The sequence below is a fragment of the Apodemus sylvaticus genome, chromosome 6 (genome assembly GCF_947179515.1).
Source record: "Apodemus sylvaticus chromosome 6, mApoSyl1.1, whole genome shotgun sequence".
Taxonomy (NCBI): Eukaryota; Metazoa; Chordata; class Mammalia; order Rodentia; family Muridae; genus Apodemus; species Apodemus sylvaticus.
Window position 1 is genome coordinate 67,201,595 of NC_067477.1, and position 19,301 is coordinate 67,220,895.

General features: G+C 38.7%; 1 protein-coding gene across 3 annotated transcripts in view; it reads left to right on the forward strand.

Annotated features, from left to right (window-relative positions):
- Ralgapa1 (Ral GTPase activating protein catalytic subunit alpha 1) overlaps window positions 1-19,301 on the forward strand; it is a 234,562-nt gene that overhangs the window by 167,169 nt on the left and 48,092 nt on the right. For all 3 annotated transcript variants that reach the window (XM_052185821.1, XM_052185824.1, XM_052185823.1), the window contains exons 35-36: window positions 8,474-8,597; window positions 13,686-13,841. In XM_052185821.1, coding sequence (XP_052041781.1) covers window positions 8,474-8,597; window positions 13,686-13,841 — 280 coding nt within the window. The remainder of the gene's footprint in view (window positions 1-8,473; window positions 8,598-13,685; window positions 13,842-19,301) is intronic.

Here is a 19,301-nt window from a genome sequence, read left to right on the forward strand (position 1 = left end):
ACTGACCAGAACTTTCAGCTCAGTGGTAAGTAATGTAGTATAAATGGATAGACATCATTGCCTTTTCTGATTGTAATGAGAGTAACTCTTCTTTTTCCTCATTCAGGAAAAGTTCATTTAAAATGGATGATTTTGCATAGCAAGCATACAAGCATATCTTATAGGATTTTTATCAATAAAAAATTAAATGGTTGTATATGTTATCAAAATTATTACTTTTGAATATTATAATTGCAACATTTCTCCTTTTCCTTTTCTGTTCAGAATTCTTTTTAACACCCATTCAGGTACTCCTATAGTTTCAATTTCTTAACTAATTGGTGTATTTTAGTATAAAAACTGTATAGACTTGGAGAGTTGGCTCAGCAACTTCAAGCACACTTGTTGCTCTTGTAGAGGACCACCCGGGTTTGATTCCTAGCATTCACACGGTAGCTTACAACTGTCTATAACTCCTGCCCTGGGGAGTCTAAAGCTCTCTTCTGACTTTTGTGGGCAACAAACATACACTTGGTACACATATATACATACAGGATTCTGGCAAAATACCCTTACACATAAAATAATAATAAATAAATCTAAAAAAAAATCTCTGCTTGGTTGTTCAGCTTACTAAAATTTTATTTTGTAAATTCAAGTGGTAAGTCCATTTATTACCAGGTTCTATGGACATTTTTATTGTGTTCACTGTAGGCTTGTAGAATGAAGGTTGTAGTGAGCTTCATAAAATTAATATTATCTGTTACTTGAAATTTCAGATTTCATTTGATTTGTCTTTTTCAGGGTTTTTCAGATTTTGGGTCAACTTTACTACTGTTTGTCTGATTTATAAAAATTTATTTCATTGAGATTTGTTGAGATACCTATTACCAAAAGGATAAGAATGGAGTTTTTGCCTATTTCACATGAATTACATTGACCAAAAGTTCGAACATGTCATAATTCTCTACCCTATTCCCTTTCTCATCTTAGTTTTTTGAAATAAACAAACTTTCCTATTGCAGGTGTGTGTGTGTGTGTGTGTGTGTGTGTGTGTGTGTGTGTGTGTGTGTGTTCATTTGTGTATATACAGGTGCACATATGAAATGCATGTGAAGATAAGTGACAACTTTGTATATCATTTCTCTAGTATCATCTACCTTATTTCTTAAACAGGGTTTCTAACTGGACTTAATGTTGCATTAGTCATTTAAAGCTACTCAAATTGCCCCTGCAGCGGCACACATTCCTCATTACCCACCCCAATGTTCTGAGTTTCCAATTAAAAGAAACACACACACACACACACACCCTTCTATTTTAATATTTTAAACAGCTCAATGACTGGGCCACTTCCAAACTTCCATGTTGCTAACACTTCCCTCCAGATACTCCTTAGTTATTAGTTTCTAAAATCTGTATTTCTATCTTTGCTACCCTAGATCCAGTGGGGGGGGGGGGGGGGCGCTGGTGCTTCTCTTCCCTGGCTCTTATGTGATTGATGTGCTTTCTCTTCTGCAACAATCAAGCCTGGATCTTATTCCTTTCCCTGAAAGGCAATTCTCCTTCCTTGATCCCCTTGCCCATGAATCCTAAAGTCCTGCCTCTTTCTCCCTGCCCAGCCATTGGCCTCTGGCAACTTTATTTAGCAATCAAAGCAAACTGTGGGTAGGGACCCTCAGTGTCTTACATATAGATTCTCTTACAATTTTGGAAACTCAAATAATGTAATGCAAGCATTAAAAATCCACAACACCTTAAGCTTGTTCAGCTTGGCTACTTGGTCAGTGAACACAAGGTTCTACCTGTTTTTCCCTCCCAAGCACTGATATCCTAAGTATACACCACAACACCTTTTTTTTTCTTTTAAGTAGGTTTTGGAGAATCAAACTCAGATCCTGTGCCTACATAGCAAGAGTTTCACCAAATGAGCTTTCTTCAGTTCCTGTGTTGTTTCTATTTCATTAATTTCAGTTCTGTTTTTATCACTTCCAAACACATTTTATCCTTTTTCTGCATAACAGAATCTTCTATCTGTAGTCAGACATGTTATCCATCACATCACTGGCTCACAGCTCTTTCTTAGACCTAGACCTGAATGTTATATTTCTTTTTAGGGGGCATTGTTTGGGGGGTCTGTTTTATTAACAATGAAATGATCCCAGGTTGTAAGTTCTAGCTAAATATATATATATATGTCTACCCTTCAAGTCCCAATTTCCCAATTTAAGCATCAGTTCTGGAAAACCTTGCCATAAACCACTGCTGACCTCCTTAATTTATCTAATTAATTAAATGTAATTCTGATTTAAGCATATTTAAAATCCAAGCAGTATTATGTTTAAAACTAAAATCGATAAGAAAGTAGAAAGTGTTTCCATATGTCATCTAGCCTTAGCAGGTTCTCTTGTTATTGACATTTTATCTTTAGTGTGCAGCTTTAAGATTGATAAACCAATATTGAAATATAGTTATTATCTAATATGTTAGCTAATAGTATGTTTACTAAATAAGCATCAATACAATCCAATTTTAGAGCTGCTTTTCATTTATTATGTTGAGAAACTGCCAACCTGATTTGTATGTAGTATTTCTGATCCTTCCCAGCAATGTGTGCAGACTCTGCCCTCTCTGTCCTGGCATGCTTAGTGCCGCCTGCCTTTTAAATTCATCCTAGTAGATGAATTTAACTTAGGGTGTTGGCAATCACAAAAGAACACACATGGTATGCTCTCACTAATAAGCAGATGTTAGCCCAAAAGCTCAAAATAAACAAGTTACAATTTACCCTGCACAGGAAGCTCAAGAAGAAGGAGGACTTAAGTGAGGGTGCTTTGGTTCCTCCAAGAAAGGGAACAAAATACTCACAGGAGCAATAAGGGAGACAATGTGTGGAGCAGAGACTGAAGTAAAGGCCACCCAGAGACTGCCCTACTTGGGGATTCATCCTATAATCAGTCATAAACTCCAGCACTACTATGGATGACAATAAGTGTATACCAAAAGGAGCATGCCATGGTTGTCTCTGGAGAGGCCCTGTCAGAGCCTTACAAATACAGAGGCAGATGCTAGCAGCCAACTATTGGACTGGTCATGGGGTCCCCAATGGAGGATCTGGAGGATGGTCCAGAGGAGCTGAAGGAATTTACAGCACCATGGGAAGAACAATGAGGTCGGCCACCCAGATGCCCCAGGACTCCCAAGGACTGAACCATCAACCAAGGGGCACACATGGTTCCAGCCAAAAATGTGGCAGAGGAATGCCTTGTTAGGCATCAGTGGGAGGAGTGGTCCTTGGTCAGGTGAAGGCTCAACAGAGGCCCCAACAAAGGGAAACCAAGGGCGGGAGGTGGGAGTATGCCAGGTGGAAGGGCATATCCATGGAAGCAGGGGGAAGGAGGAGGGGTTAGGGGTCTTTGGGAAGGGGGTAAATAGGAAAGGTTTTACCATCGGCAATGTAAATGAAGACAATATTCAATAAAGAAAAAAGTTTCTATGTTTAAAAAATAAATAAATAACTTAGAGTGTTGGGTCTTGTGATTTTGATTTGCAATATATTATTTGGGCATTTTTAAGTGATTAAAATGGCCATTTGTATATCTTTTGGAGGAAAGTACTCAAATTTATACTGTATTAAATAATGCCTCTAAAATATTCATGTCTACCCAGAACCTCAAATTATAATTTGGAAATTAGGGCACAGATACAACAGAACCTCAGATTGTAATTTAGAAATCAGGACACAGATACAATTAAAGATAAGGTCATACTCAATTAAATGTGCTTCTAAGAAACACACATGCACATAGAAAGAAAGCGAGTGACAAGGCAGAAATCAGCTACAGCTAGGTGAGGAATACAGAGGATTGCTAACTAGATGGGAAAGGCTTGCTCCATCACCTTAGAGACATGACACTGCAAAACCACTGAGTTTGTATAGTTTTATGGAAGTTCTAGGAAATGAAATTCTTTGACAGTCTTTTTAAAGATATTTTTACTTCATGTGTATAAGTGCATTATGTATATGCAACATATGTATTCCTGGTGCCTGCAGGAGGATGTTAGATGCACTGGAACTGGGTTTAGAGATGGTTGTAAGCCTCGGTGTGGGTGCTGAAACAGCCTGGGTCCTCTGTAGGAAAAGCAGTTTCCTTTAACTGCTGAGCCATCTCTCCAACCTCATCTTTGCTAGCCTTTTGTGTTGTCATTTTAGTATTGAGTTATAAGTTCTTTATATAGTTCTAGATGCAAATTCCTTATTAGATATGATTTACAGCTATTTTTCTCATAATGTAGGTTCTCATTTTACTATTTTTGATATCATCTATAGCACAAAATTTTAGGGATTGATAATGGCTTTTTTTACACCATGTGAACACTAGTAAGGGTTCTTCTCTAGTAATAAAATTAAGGCCTGACCCGATTCAAAATCTGATAATTCTTTCTGAGACTTTTAATAGATTCAGCTCTTTTATTTGGGCCTGTGACTCAGTTTGATTTAACTTTATGTAGATGATATAAGATCTAACTTCATTCTTTTCCATAATTATCTGAGTATTCCCGTACTACTTGTTAATGGGATTTTTTTTCTCACTGAATTTCCATGTTACCATTATAAAAAACAAAAGCAACTGGTCAACTAGACTTGGCACATGTAAAATGCAAGCACTAGGGAACCTGAGACAAGAGAATCATAAGTTTAAAGCTAACCTGTGCTGTCCAGTAAGTCTGAGGCAAGACTCATCTACATAGTGAGAACTTGTCTCAAGAAAAAAGACAGAAAAAAAAGCAATTACCATATTTCTAGGCATTTGATTGTTGCCATATAGTACTGTGGTGCCTTGATTTTTTTTTTTTTTTTTTTTTTTTTTTTTTTTGCCACAAGTCTTAAGACTATGATGTGTGAGTTCTTCAGTGGGGTGTGGTACACATATCATTAATCCCAGCACTTGGGCGGCAGAGGCAGTAAGGTCTCTTGAGTCCAAGGCCAGCCTGGTCTACAGAGTGAGTTCCAGGACAGCCAGGGCTACACAGAGAAACCCCATCTCAAAAGAAAAAAAACCAAAGTATGAGTCGTCCAGCTCTATTCTGTCTCCAGCTCTTGAGTTGGTTGCATTTTCCCTGTGAATTTTAGGGCCAGTTTGACAAGCATAAGGTGGAAAGCTCAGACTCTGGTGGTGACTGCTGTGCACTGCGCCTGTGGATTGGGGAGCTCTGCCATCTTAACAATATGGAGTCTTTTAGCCTGTGAACTAAAGGGGTCTTCAGTGTAGGGTTTTCGTTTCCTTCAGCAAGGTTTTACAGATTTTTATACCTAAGTATTTGATACTTCTGGCACCAGTGTAGATTTTCTTTATTTTGACTCTTCCTTGCTAACATGTATAGGAATACATTGAAGTTTATGTATGAAATTAGGTAGCCTTCAACCTTGTGTATTCATGAAGTAGTTCTAATAGCTGTCTACTGGATTCTCAAGGATTTTTTAGCTTAATTTTATTATGTGTGTGTGTGTGTGTGTGTGTGTGTGTGTACAGCATGTGTGCAGCAGTTTTACTCACTGAGCTGTCTCACTGTCTCCATACCTTCTATGTATAAATCTATGTCATCTACAAGTAGAAGTGATATGACATTTTCCTTTCTGATAAAATTACTGTATAGTTAGCATTTTTTCAGATATTCAGTCTCTTCTTCAGTTTAGTTTTAGCAGTTTATAGTTTTTATTGTGCTTTTAATTTATCTAATTTATGTATTTGTTGACATGCATTTGTTAATACTACTTATCTTAGTTAGGGTTTCTATTCCTACACAAACATCATGACCAAGAACCAAGTTGGGCAGGAAAGGGTTTATTGAGCTTACACTTCCACATTGTTGTTCATCACCAAAGGAAGTCAGGACTGAAACTCAAGCAGGCCAGGAAGCAGGAGCTGATGCGGAGGCCATGGAGGGATGTTTCTTACTGGCTTGCTTCCCCTGGCTTGCGCAGCCTGCTTTCTTATAGAACCCAGGACTACCAGCCAAGGGATGGTATCCCCCACAATAGGCCCTCCCCCCTTGATCACTAATTGAGAAATGCCTTACAGCTGGATCTCATGGAGGCATTTCCTCAAGGGAGGCTCCTTTCTGTGATAACTCCAGCTTATGCCAAGTTGACACACAAAACCAGCCATTATAGTATTCTCATTTTTTTGTGTAAAGTATGAGTTTAGTAGCAGGATTCCTTTTTCTTGCTTTAATTTTTTATTGTGTAAAGAGGAGGGAGAGGGAGAGATGGGGGCACGAAATAAAAGGACAAATTTGTGGGAGTCACCACTTCTTCTCTCCTTTTGTGTAGTTTCCAAGGATTATACTCAGGGTCTGACTTGCATGGCTGGTACCTTATCTACCAAGCCATCCTGCTTGCTTATATTCTTTTTTTCTTGATCTAGTTAACAATGATTAAATTGCTTGGCTATCTTACAGAAACAGCCTTTGTTTCACAGATGTTTTATTATTTGAAGTTAACATGGTAATGTGGCCTTGGTAGAATTGTGTTATCTCTCTTGATCACAGTTTACATGGCGTCCTCCCATTTTGTTTCAAGGATTTCAGTGATATGAATCAAAAGCACATTAGTGGAAGCTGGAGAGGTGATTTAGTCGTTAAGAACACTTGTTGGTCCTGCAGAAAGCCCAGGTTTGGTTCCCAGCACTCATGTGGCATCTGTAACTCTAGTTCCAGGAATCTAGCGCCCTCAAGCACTAGATGCATGTAGTTTACACACAACCAGGCAAAACAGCCACACACATAAACATAAATATATTTAAAGTATGTTAGTAGTGGACCTTGGCCATTTAATTCCTTTTTTCTTTTTTTTTAATTAGGTATTTGCTTTATTTACATTTCAAATGGTATCCCCTTTCCTCATTAACCCTTTGAAAACTCCCTGTCCCATCCCCTCTACCCCTGCTCACCAACACCCCCCCCCCACTTTCCTAACTGGCATTCCCCTACTCTGGGGCATCAAGCCTTCACAGGACCAATGGCCTCTCCTCTCATTGATGTCAGAAATGGTCATCTTCTGCTATCTATGCTGGAGCCATGGGTCCCTCCATATGTACTCTTTGGTTGGTGGTTTAGTCCCTGGGAGCTCTGGGGTTACTGGTTGGTACTTATTGTCCCTCCTGTGGGGCTGAAACCTCTTCAGCTCCTTGGGTCCTTTCTCTAGCTGCTCCAGTGGGGACCCTATGCTCATTCTATTGGTTGGCTGTGAGCCATGGTATTTTGATCCACCTTCCAATAAGGATCAAAGTATCCATTCTTTGGTCTTCCTTCTTCTTGCATTTCATGTGGTCTATGAGTTATATCTTGGGTATTCTAAGCTTTTGGGCTAATATCCATTTATCAGCGAGTATATACCATGTGTGTTCTTTTGTGACTGCGTTACCTCACTTAGGATGATATTTTCTAGCTTCATCCATGTACCTAAGAATTTCATGAATTCATTGTTTTTAATAGCTAAGTAGTACTCCATTGAGTAAATATACCACATTTTCTGTATCCATTCCTCTGTTGAGGGACATCTGGGTTCTTACATTGGGTTTTACTTGCAAAAGAAGCCATCCAGATCGATACTCTGTAATTCTGGAACTCCACCCCCTTCAGCAAGTGACAGAAACTTGCTGAAGCTTCTTTGTTGCTGACATGGAAACCCATAGTCATGACTTAACTTCAAAATACTTAGAAAAATCTGGCTGTCAGACTCCAGTTTTAAATACTATAGTTTCTATCTGTTTGTTGTTAGCTATGGTCCTTGTTGTTGTTGTTGTTGTTGTACTTCTTCTTCTTCTTCTTCTTCTTCTTCTGCTGCTGCTGCTGCTGCTGCTGCTGCTTCAGTAATTTGACAACAACAAGAAAATAATTTTATATCTGGTCAAATTTTGAAATCAGGAAATATGTATAAGATTCTCCTTTTTGTTTTTATGATTCTAAAGTTTGCCAATATTCACCAAACACAGATGGACTAGTTAGCTTGGGTTGCTAGACTTCTTATAAGTTTGTGATTATAAACACTTTTTAATTTAGAAAGAACTAAAAGTTAATTGTTCAAGAATTTGGCAATTAACCCTTGCAGTTTTTTGTGTTTCTTCTGTTGGGGAAACAGTTTGGGGAAATACACTTCTTACTGATGGTTACTTAGTTCTAAAACAGTTGCTTTAACCCTGAGATTCAGGCACACTGCATAGTGGCAACTCCTTAGTGATTTGTCCTCCTTTATCTGTCCCACCCACACCGCAGAACTTTACCAAATTCAGTATTAGATGTTCTTTAATTCTCTCATCATCAGTAACCATGCAATTTTGTCACTTTTATGACTTTTATTTCTCTTGTAATTATGTGTCTCCTTTTGTAGACTGTCGCATCTGAGTCTTTTTCATATTCTTACTCCTGTATACTCTGTACATAAAATTTAAAGAGCAAACAAAAATGAATGTAATTTTTTTTTGTTTTGTAGCCGAGAGACCCACAAGATTGCAGTATTTTATGTTGCTGAAGGACAAGAAGATAAATACTCCATTCTCACCAATATAGGAGGAAGCCAAGCATATGAAGATTTTGTAGCTGGCCTTGGTTGGGAGGTATTGTTACACCAGCCATTGTTTTGTATATAGCCCTCAACTGCAATATCAATCTGCAGATATCAGAAACCACTCAATCTCTCATATAAAATATTGGAATGCTTATATAAAATAACATATAGCCTCCTATATAATTTAAACTAATTTAAAGTTACTTATGCCTAGTAGACTAAATACTGTGTACTCACTGCTGTGCTGTGCTGTTTAAGAGGCAGTTACAGAGGGGCTGGAGAGATGAATCAGTTCAGACCGGCCTGCTCACTAGGTAAGCACCCGTGTAAAAGCCAGGCAGTGGCAGGGATTCCCCAGCACTGGGGGAGTAGAGACAAACAAATTCTGAGAGCTTGCTGACTAGCCCACTGGCCAAATCCACAACTCCAGATTCAGCAAGTCACTTTGATTTTGATGAATGTATATTTAATTCAGTATAGTTTAAATAATATCCTCTGTAGCCATTTAAACTTACAATGATTTTTTTTTCTTATACTTGACAGTTATTTCACAGAATTTGAACTGAGAGTATCTGGTAAAGTTATTGAAGACCATTGCACTAGACTATAAAGTTACAGAGCACTGGCACTTCTTACCTACTTATACATTTAATGCTAGTGTTTTTCCAGTGTCTTAACATATAAGCTTTTCCCACTTGGAATATATTCTGTGGGTTACTGGCTAGTTTACCTGTGTGAATTATGGAAGTTCTCATAGAAGATATACTTTGTTACCCAGCAAAGATGACAAAAATTTCAGTTACAAGGGTGTAATTAAAAATGCCTTAAAGAAATTTTTAAAACAAAACATGGATTTTCTGTATTGAAGAACCATAGAGTCAAAGTAAGGGCTACATAAGAAGAAGAGCAAATTGGAAGGACTCACATGTGCCTTCTGATTTCAGATTTGCCTACTAAACAGTACTAATCAAAATAATGTAGGACAGACCTACAAACCAGTGGAATACAATAGAGTATAGAAATAAGCTCACAAGTCTATAGTTAACTAAAGTTTGACCTATACCATATACTAGAGAAGGGATAATCTTTTCAACAGATGCTGCTGGCATAACCTAATAGCCATATGCCTACCAGAGATGAAGGAAAGGGAGAAGGAACAAGGTAGATAAAGGAGGGGGGCAGGAGAAGAAGAGGAAGAGGAGGAAGAGGAGGAGGAGGAGGAAGAGGTGGCAGCAGTAGTAGTAGAGTAGTAGTCAAGGGTCTGGGGAAAAGTTTCAGCAGTTGAGAGTTTCCCAGCACCCATGTTGGGAGCCTCACAACTGCCTATAACAAAAGTTCCAGGGTATCCAACAACCCTCTTCTACTTTCATATACATATAACACTCCCTCCCCCAGGCACACACACTCTCACTCCCCCTCTCCCTCTACCCCCTCCCTCTACCCTTTATTCTCCCTCTGTCTCCCTCTCATTTCCCCTCTCCCCCTCTCCCTCTACCCTTCTCCCTCCCCTGCCCTCCCCTTTCCCCCCTCTCTCTTTCTCCCCCACCAGGCATACACATATCATATATGCAAGTTTGGATTACTGTTGCTATGATGAAACACCATGACCAAAGCAACTTGGGGAAGAAAGAGTTTATTTGGTTTATACTGCTATATCACTGTTCATCAATGAAGAAAATCATGACAGAAACTCAACAGGGCAGGAACAATGGAGGCAGGGGCTGACGCATAGGCGGGATAGGGGTTACATTCCTTACTAGTTTGCTTTCCTATAGAACCAAGAACCATCAGTCCAAGGATGGTACCACCCAAAATGGACTGAGCTCTCCCCCATTAATCACTAATCAAGAAAAATACCCTGCAGTCAGATCTTGCGGTGGCATTTTGTCAATTAAGATTCCCTCCTTTCAGATTACTTTAGCTTGTGTTTAGTTGACATAAAACTTGACACCATGTAACAAAATATTTCTGCTATGTGCTTACCAAGGAAAAGTAAAAGCTTAAGCTCTCTTACATAGCTGTGTTCATTGCTGCATAATAACAAAAGGCGTATGTATGTCCATATGTGAATAACTGAGTAAATATAATATATTTCATACAAGCAAATATTAGCCATAAAAATTACTGTAGTGCTTAATTTTGTTCGACATCATGATGGGATTTAGAATCACGATGGGGGAGGGGGGCAGAAATCTCTGGACATGAGGAACCTTTTAAATGAGATTAATTGAGGTGGGAAACTCCACTCTAAATTTGGGTGGTATCATTCCATGGGTTGGGGGTCTCAGACTAAGTAAAGAGAAAGCAACTGAATGCAGCATTCGTTGCTTTCTGCAGAAGATTGCAGTCTTCCTGATTGCAGATGCAAGTCTTCCTCCGCTGAAGAAGCCGGTAACCTAAAACTATATAGGTAAAAACAACTTATAAGACCAAAGAACCAGGAGGTGAGCTCCTAAAAATCTGCACATCTATGTCAAAGCTCTAATAGGAAACCTAGATTTCCATCATCACTCCCAAGGCAGTAATGAGACACTCCCCACACTGAAGTGTGATAGTGTGAGAAGTCAGATAGTGTGAGAGGCCAAGAAAGCCAATGCTTTTCAGCTCTTCCTAGAACATTACCTTAGCTTCTGTGCATCAGATAGATACAGGGAATCATCCAGTCCTACAATCCTGATACTAATATATATTGTGTATTGTATCATGACCTTAACTGTTTCCACATCTTCATATAGATCAATTGATATTTTTTAAATGTACTTAAGTACAGTTAAATCTTATGGATTTTGTTCACATTTTTTATTCTAGGCCATAATGGGTTCTTGACTAGGAAGCTACAGAGTCGTGAAGTGGCTCTGGCCCAGCTGCCTTGCGAGGCATGTATCATAGGTTTCTCAGGTTACAGTCCATGGCCCCTGGGACACTGTATGCCTTCATTTGCTGAGAAACCTAGGCACTCCCTCAGGCAGTGAAGTGTTCAGGCTGCATTGTATTTCTCTGTGTTTCCTTAGAAGTCAAGGGAGCATAGAAGCTTCACAGGACAATTGATCTCAAACATTAGTTTTGTGTGCCCTGCATAAGTTGCAAGCATCATTGTATCCTGGCAACTGCAGTTGTATTGATCCCGGCAATTGCCAATATATTGTTTCTGATAAAGGTATAAAAAGTCTGATTGCGCCAGGCGGTGGTGGCACACACCTGTAATCCCAGCACTCTAGGAGGCAGAGGCAGGCAGATTTCTGAGTTCGAGGCCAGCCTGGTCTACAGAGTGAGTTCCAGGACAGCCAGGGCTACACAGAGAAACCTGTCTCGAAAAAACCAAATCCAAAAAACCAATAAATAAATAAATAAATAAATAAAAGTCTGATTGCTCTCAGTGAATATTGTCACAGCCTCAGTCTCACTATGGCCCCTCTCTAACTGTGGCCTGCTTTAATTCTCCAACAGGCCACACATCAGGTAACCTTGGCCTGGTGAGTAAGTGCAGATTCTCACAGGAAGACAGTTTTGAAACTAAATACGAGATATCTAATTGTGAGTTGACATTGTTTATACTTTACCACAAGTCCTATCAGATTTGATTTTTCCTCTGAGTTCAGTGTCCCAAAGCTTATATAATTCACTGTTAATACCTAACACAAGGTTCACAGTAAACAGTAGTTAATTTCTTTCTTAATTAATTAGCTCCTAATTAATTAGGAAGATAGTTAATTTCCTAATTAATTAGAGACCCTTAAATACTATTTTAAAAATACACTGGGGTGAACAAATCATCCTAATAAAGTTATCTCTTTATAATACCCAATAAAATATAAATAGTTTCATATCTTGGATGGTGGCACATGCCTCTGATCCTAGCACTTGGAAGGTAGAGGCAGAAGATCAGGAATTCAAGTTCAGCCTAGGCTAGGTAAGACCCAATATCAAACAAAATAAAATAGTTGTCGTGCTCTATTATTTAAAAAATATTAATAGCAAGAGATAAAAATTTGTACCTGTTTAGAAAAGCATATTTTTTGTGTGTGAATACTTTCAATTTAAAGTTGGTTGAATCTATACATGTGTGTCCCAGAGATACAGAGAGCCAGCTGTAATGCTAGGTTTATAATTGGCTGATAGCATATAAAAGACTCACTCCTTTTCTCAGCTTTACTGAAAATTGATTTTTTCCCCCATAATCTATTCTGCTGTGGTTTCCCTTCCCTCTACTTCCTTCCCACATCCCCTCCCATTCAGATCACCCCTTTCCATCTTTCATTAAAAAACAGGTGTCTAGAGGATAATAACAAAATGTAATATAATAAAACAAAACTACCACTTCAGAATAAGACTAAGCAGGAGGAAAAGAGCCTAAGAGAAGGCACAAGAAACAGACCCACTACCATAAAAACATGGAACTGGAGGCTATAATATATATGCAAAGGACCTTTAGGGTAAAACAGGAGAAAAGCAATAAATTTTTTTAAAAAAAATTTAAACATAAAGAATGAAAATGTCCTGACGTGACATTATTAGGCAAGGAATCACCACAGATGTCTTCAAGTTTGTTTTCTCGTGACCATCTACTTCTGGGCTTGCAGTCTACCCTTAAGAGTAGTTTGTTTCCCAATGAGACTTTCTTGGAGAAAACTAAATTTTAATTTGCAAGTGGTTATCAACTGGAGATTGATTCTGAGTTAGGGATGGGGTACGTGTCTGTTTCTTTTAGCTCAAGGACCCCCTCAGTGCAGGCCCACGTGTGCTGCTGAGTCTCTGTGAGCTCCTGTGTGGATCAATCTTACTGATTTACAAGGCCTTGTTTTCTTGGTGTCCACTGGCTCTTCGACCCTTTCTGTCCTCTCTTCTGTGTGATTCGCTGAGGCTTGAGGGAAGAGACATGATGGAGACAAACCTGCTTAGGGCTGAGTGTTCAGCTCTCACTTTCTGCACATAGTCCAGCAGTGGGTCTCTGTGTTTGTCCCGTGTGCTGCAGGAGGAAGTGCCTCTGATGGTACCTGAGCAAGGCACTGACTGACCTAGGAGTAGAACAGAGTGAAAAACTTTACTCCTGATGTTTTTGTAAAGTGAATTCTTTTCTTTTTCAACAATGTTTCTAAGTTTTTCTGCTAAGGTTTATGTAATTCTTCACTGATTCTAGGTAAACCTTACAAATCATTGTGGCTTCATGGGAGGACTGCAAAAGAACAAAAGCACTGGACTGACCACTCCGTATTTTGCTACCTCTACCGTAGAAGTAATGTTTCATGTATCTACAAGAATGCCTTCTGATTCTGATGACTCTCTGACCAAAAAAGTAAGTGCTGAGGGAAAAAAAAAATTAAATTAAATCATACTAGTTTAAACCTGCTATTTTGAATCCTTAGGCCTTTATCTCCATATTTTTCACCCTGACTTGATCAACTGAATTGTTATTTTTGGTATGGTTTGTTGTTGTTGTTCATTTGTTACATGTCACTTGTTTTTCTGTTTATTTGTAGATATAGTTTTGCCATATAGCCTAAACTGTTCCCAAATTCATGTTCCTATTGCCCAATCTCCTGAGTGGTGGGATTATAGGTATATATCAAAACAAACTTGGGCTTTATTATATTTTATGTATTTGATTTTTTTAATTCTGCATATAAATGAATCTGTATGTTTTCTCTGCTTGCATTATTTTACCTAGTATAATTTCCTTAAGGTTTGTCTATGTTGTAGCAAATGGCAGAACTTTCTTTTTTAAAGCTAATCAATATTTCATCACATACACATATATCACATTTCCTTTATCCATTGTCATTAGTGGATATTACTCTGGTTTCATTTCTGTTGTGATAAAACTTATGGAAGAGTCTATTTTAGTTCACAATTCCAAGCTGCAACCTATCGTTGTGGGGATGTCAAGGCAGGAACTTCAAATATTATCCACAGTAAAGAACAGAGAGCAGTGACTACAACATATGCTCACCTACTTGCTTGCTTCTGCTTAGCTTAATTTCTCCAAACTTACATAGTTCAGGAACCCCTGTCTAGGGAATGGTGCCTCCCACAGTAGACTAGACCTTCCCACTTAAGTTTATTGAATTAAGAAAACTTTTACACAGACATGCTCACAGGCTAACCCAATTCAGAAAATCCTTCACTAAGACTCTTTTCCCAGATAATTATAGATTGTGTCAAGTTGATAAAGCTAGTTATCACAGATTATAGAATGTTTCTTCCTATGAGGTCACCCTCCCCTTCATCTTCTTCAATCCTTTTCCTAATTCAACCATAGGAGTCCCTGACTTAAATCCAGTAGCTGGGTCTAAGTATATACACTTGTCTCAGTCAGCTACCGGTTCTTTCAGAGAACAGCCATGCTAGGCTCCTGTCTGTAAGCACATCATAGAATCAGTGTCAGGCCTTTGTGCCTTTGCCCATTTTGATCATCTGTTTGTTTTTCTGCTAATTCAGTTGTAAATGTAAATACTGTTCCTATTGACCCTTTATTAGACATGTGGTTTGCAGATTTTTTTTTTGCAAGTTGGAAGGTTGCCTTTTTGCTTTGTTCATTTTGGTTTTGTAGTACAGATATTTAATGTGACAAACAAAAATTATTGCTAAAGCCATTGTCAAGTAACTATCCTTATTTATCTTTTTAAGACTTAGGTCTTTTACCCATTTTGAGTTGATTTTTGTGAGTGGTAAAAAATACATCTCATGTATTAGTTTGCATATGGAAATCTAGGTTTCCCATTCCCTTTATTGAATATGTTCTTTCCTCACATATATTATTGTGATCAATGTTGAGACATTTGTACTTATTTACACATTTTCTATTTTGTTACCTTGGTATCAGATCTATTTTTATGACAGTACCATCTTGATTATTGTACTATATGTGTGTGTGTCTTAATTTTTATCCATGAATTCTGACTTAAAATACCTTTGTTATTTCCTGAATCATTATAGTGTTAATAAGGCAATAGATATCAGAAACAGGCCTCAGAAGGAAGAAGAGAGAGGCGGAAAAAACCTTTCTCTTGACTTTCACCTATCCCATTCTTACCCACGGCAAGCCATAGATACTCATCGGCGCTTGCCTTCTGTCTTGGAACTAGCTGTAAGTCAATAGTCCAGACTGCAAGTAAATCGTAAGACCCCCATTTCAGAATAGCTCTCACCCCACACTCCTGGGAAAGGGATGTTCAGACAGAGAGCAAGAAGAATCTACAGACAGGCTTCAGGCTGTGTCCCCCCCCCCCCCACTTCACCCATTAACATTAGTCATATTCTTAGTCTAGTGACATTTCTGCGGTGCTCCATGGCTGTTCCATGAAGCCTCCATATGAACCCAAAGGACAATGTTCACAGAGTGTGTGGATAGCCAAATACACATGTATTCCCAGAGAACCGCATTGCCAGAAACAGCACGGAGGCTCCACAACCCTTCTTCCTGTCTTACCCTGTACATTTGTAGTGCCGAATCTCGATTGTAGCTTCATGGGATTTAGAGAGAGTTGTGAGGCATTTAACTAAGGAAAGAAGGCTTTACCCCTCCCCAAAGGCAGATCATTCTCTGGGCTGCAGTTTCTGACTGGAAAAAACACGAAGCCAATTAAGTGCTGGTGGTTCTTTTTCTCTGCTTTCTGATCAGCACTGTGGATCAAATCTCTCCCACCACTGTTTCTTTCCTGATGTAACAGACTGTATTTTTCTGAACTAGAAACCAAACGAAACCTTCCCATAAGCTGCTCTCTATCAGGTATTTGGTCAAAATGTGAGTAACTAGTACAGCAGTGGTTCTCTACCTCCCTAATGCTAGGGTCCTTTCATACAATTCCTCACATTGTGGTGACCCCCAACAATTGCTACTTCACAACTGTAATTTTGCTACTATTATGAATCATAATGTAAATATCTGATAGATAGGACCCCAAATGAATCAACCCCACAGGTTGAGAACCACTGTAATACAGTATTTCTTATTCTGTATTCTTTATCATAAGCCAGTGAATATATTCTGAATTTTGTGGTCAGTTAAGCACAGTTGTTGACCCCCAAAGAAAAAGGTTTTGAGAACTTCCATTTATAGTTAGTGTCAGAAGCACAAATAAAGCAATAGGCTTGTGGTTGGCTTTTGAAGACTAGCAGTGTTTAGAACTTGGTTATTTAATACTACCTCCAGGTAGACCTGACCGGAGGACACCCAGCTGTTCTCTGTCGTTTAAGCATTGCTTGCACAGGCACCACTTACACCTCATGTCAGAAGCCTGTTACTGAATGAGAGTATAGGAAAACCTCATCCAGGATTAAATTTTCAGACACACTTTTAGTTGTGTAATATAATTTGAAGTCAGAGAGTATAACAAAACTGTTTTTCGTTCTCTGCTTTGGATATTAAGGATGTTTGTAGTTCTGTATGAATTACAGGATTAGTTTTGATATTTCTCAAAAAGCTACTGTCATTTTGGTTAGGATTAGCAAAATCAGTATTCTTTTGAGTAATATTGATATTTTAATAGTATCAGTTCTATGGCTCCTTGACCTCAAGGTATCTTTCTAATATACCTCAAGGTATCTTTCTACTATACCCCTTGGTTTCTTCCTAAGTGCTGGGTGTTCCTGAACATACAGCTTTCTCCAGTCTGCAGATGGACTTATTCCCCAACTCATCATTTTCTCTCAGGCATTTCGTCATATCTCCCTCCACTCCCACCCACCCCCCAACTTACTTTCTGCCTCTAAAATTTGCCAATTCTAGAATAAGTACAGGCATATAATATTTGTCCTTTTGTACTGTCTTATTTAGCCAGATATTTTTAAGATTTTATGCATGCCATAGCACATAATAGAATTTTATTCTTTTATATGGCCAGATATCTATCTATAAATAAACATTTGAATTACTTCCACCTCTTGTTATTTGAATAATACTGCAGTGAGCATTGGCATACTGTTTGGATGCTGGTTTTTTAATTCATCTGGCTATATACCTACATTGTTGTGTTCTGTACATGCTGTATGTAGATCCATCTGAAGATGTGCAGTATCAGCTGTACCATTTTACATCCGTGTTGAGCATGCACAATGGTCTCAGCCTTTCCACACCACCATCAACACTTGTTAGAAAAAAAACTGTAAACATCCTGATAACTTCAAAGTAATTATTTTGCTTGGATTTTTTGAGGCATAATTTATCTGTCTATTCCAGACGTTTTCTTGAACTCACTGTGCAGCACACACTCCTAGTCCCCCTGTCTCTCCCCTTCTCACCATCATGCCTGTCCCGAAGGAAGTGGCTGTTTCTATAATGGTGGGTAATAGTGAGCGTCTTCTCTTGTGTACACTGACCACTTGTTTATCCACTTTGGAGAAATGTTTATCCAAGTCCTTTACTCATATGTTTGTTATTTTCTTATGTTGTTATAGAAGTTCTTTTACATTGTAGATATTTAATCCCTTGTCTAGTATATGATTGATCAATATGGACTCTAATTTTTTTTCTGCCTCTGCTTTTAATATCAATCCAAGAGCCCATTGTCAAATCCACTATCATGGAGATATATGTCTCCATTTTGTTGAGAGCTTTAGCTCTTGGCATTTAAGTTTTCACACTGGGTACTTCTAGTGTATGGAGTGTGATAACAGAGTTGCAAGTGAGCCGGGCAGTGGTGGCACAAGCCTGTAATCCCAGCACTCTGGAGGCAGAGGCAGGTGGGTTTCTGAGTTCAAGAACAGCTAGATCTACAGAGTGAGTTCCAGGACAGCCAGGGCTACACAGAGAAACCCTGTCTTGAAAAAAAACCAAATCCAAAAACAAAGCAAAACAGAGTTGCAAATAAATGCCCAGTCTTTCCATCACTATTTGTAAGAACACTGCTGTCTTCTAATTTACTAGTCTAAATGTCTGTCCTTACACCAGTTGCATACTATTTGATGGTTATTGCATTAAGTTTTGACTCAGGAAGTATAAATTCTCCAGCTTTTGTTTAAAATTGTTTTGCCTTTGAACATCTCTTAAAGACTCCATATAAAAGCTTTCGAATAAGTTTTCTGTTTTTGCCAAATCTACTGGAATTGTTCTTTTATCTTGTTAACTTAACAAATGCAAAGTAAGAGCTTACTTATGTTACTTATATATGTTTATACATATATAATGTATTTTGTCATCTTCCCTCCTTCTGTTACATTGTTGGGATTTTGATGGAAGGAAAAAACTGACTCCCACAAGTTGTCCTGCGGCACTCACATGTACTGTGGCACACATGCAAGAATGTGCACATTCCCCATTCTTCTACCAAACAAACAAACAAACATCACTTTTAATCTGTACAGAGTATCAGGTAGAATTAATACTGTGCCTTTGGGGTATTGCATTTTAGAATGTGTTTTGCATGTGGGGTGCACTTGACATGGCACATGTGTGGGGCATTGAGAACCAGCTCGTACCTTCCATCACAGGCTTCCAATGGTGTAACTCAGGCTGTCAGGTTCAACCACAGGGCTCTCACTGCTGAGCTGACTTTCTGGCCTGGTCTGGTTTTTATTAAAGTGATGTTTTATGGTTGGTTGGTTGGTTGGTTGGTTGGTTGGTTGGTTAGTGGGTGGGTGGGGTGGGGAATGTGCACATGCTTGCATGTGTGCCACAGTACATGTGGAGGTCAGAGGACAATTTGCAGAAGTCAGTTTTTTCCTTCCACCATATGGATTCTTAATGTTGAACTCAGGTTGTCAAGTGGCCAGTCTTGGTAACAGGTTATAGTTCTTAAAACGTTTAAAATACATGCAC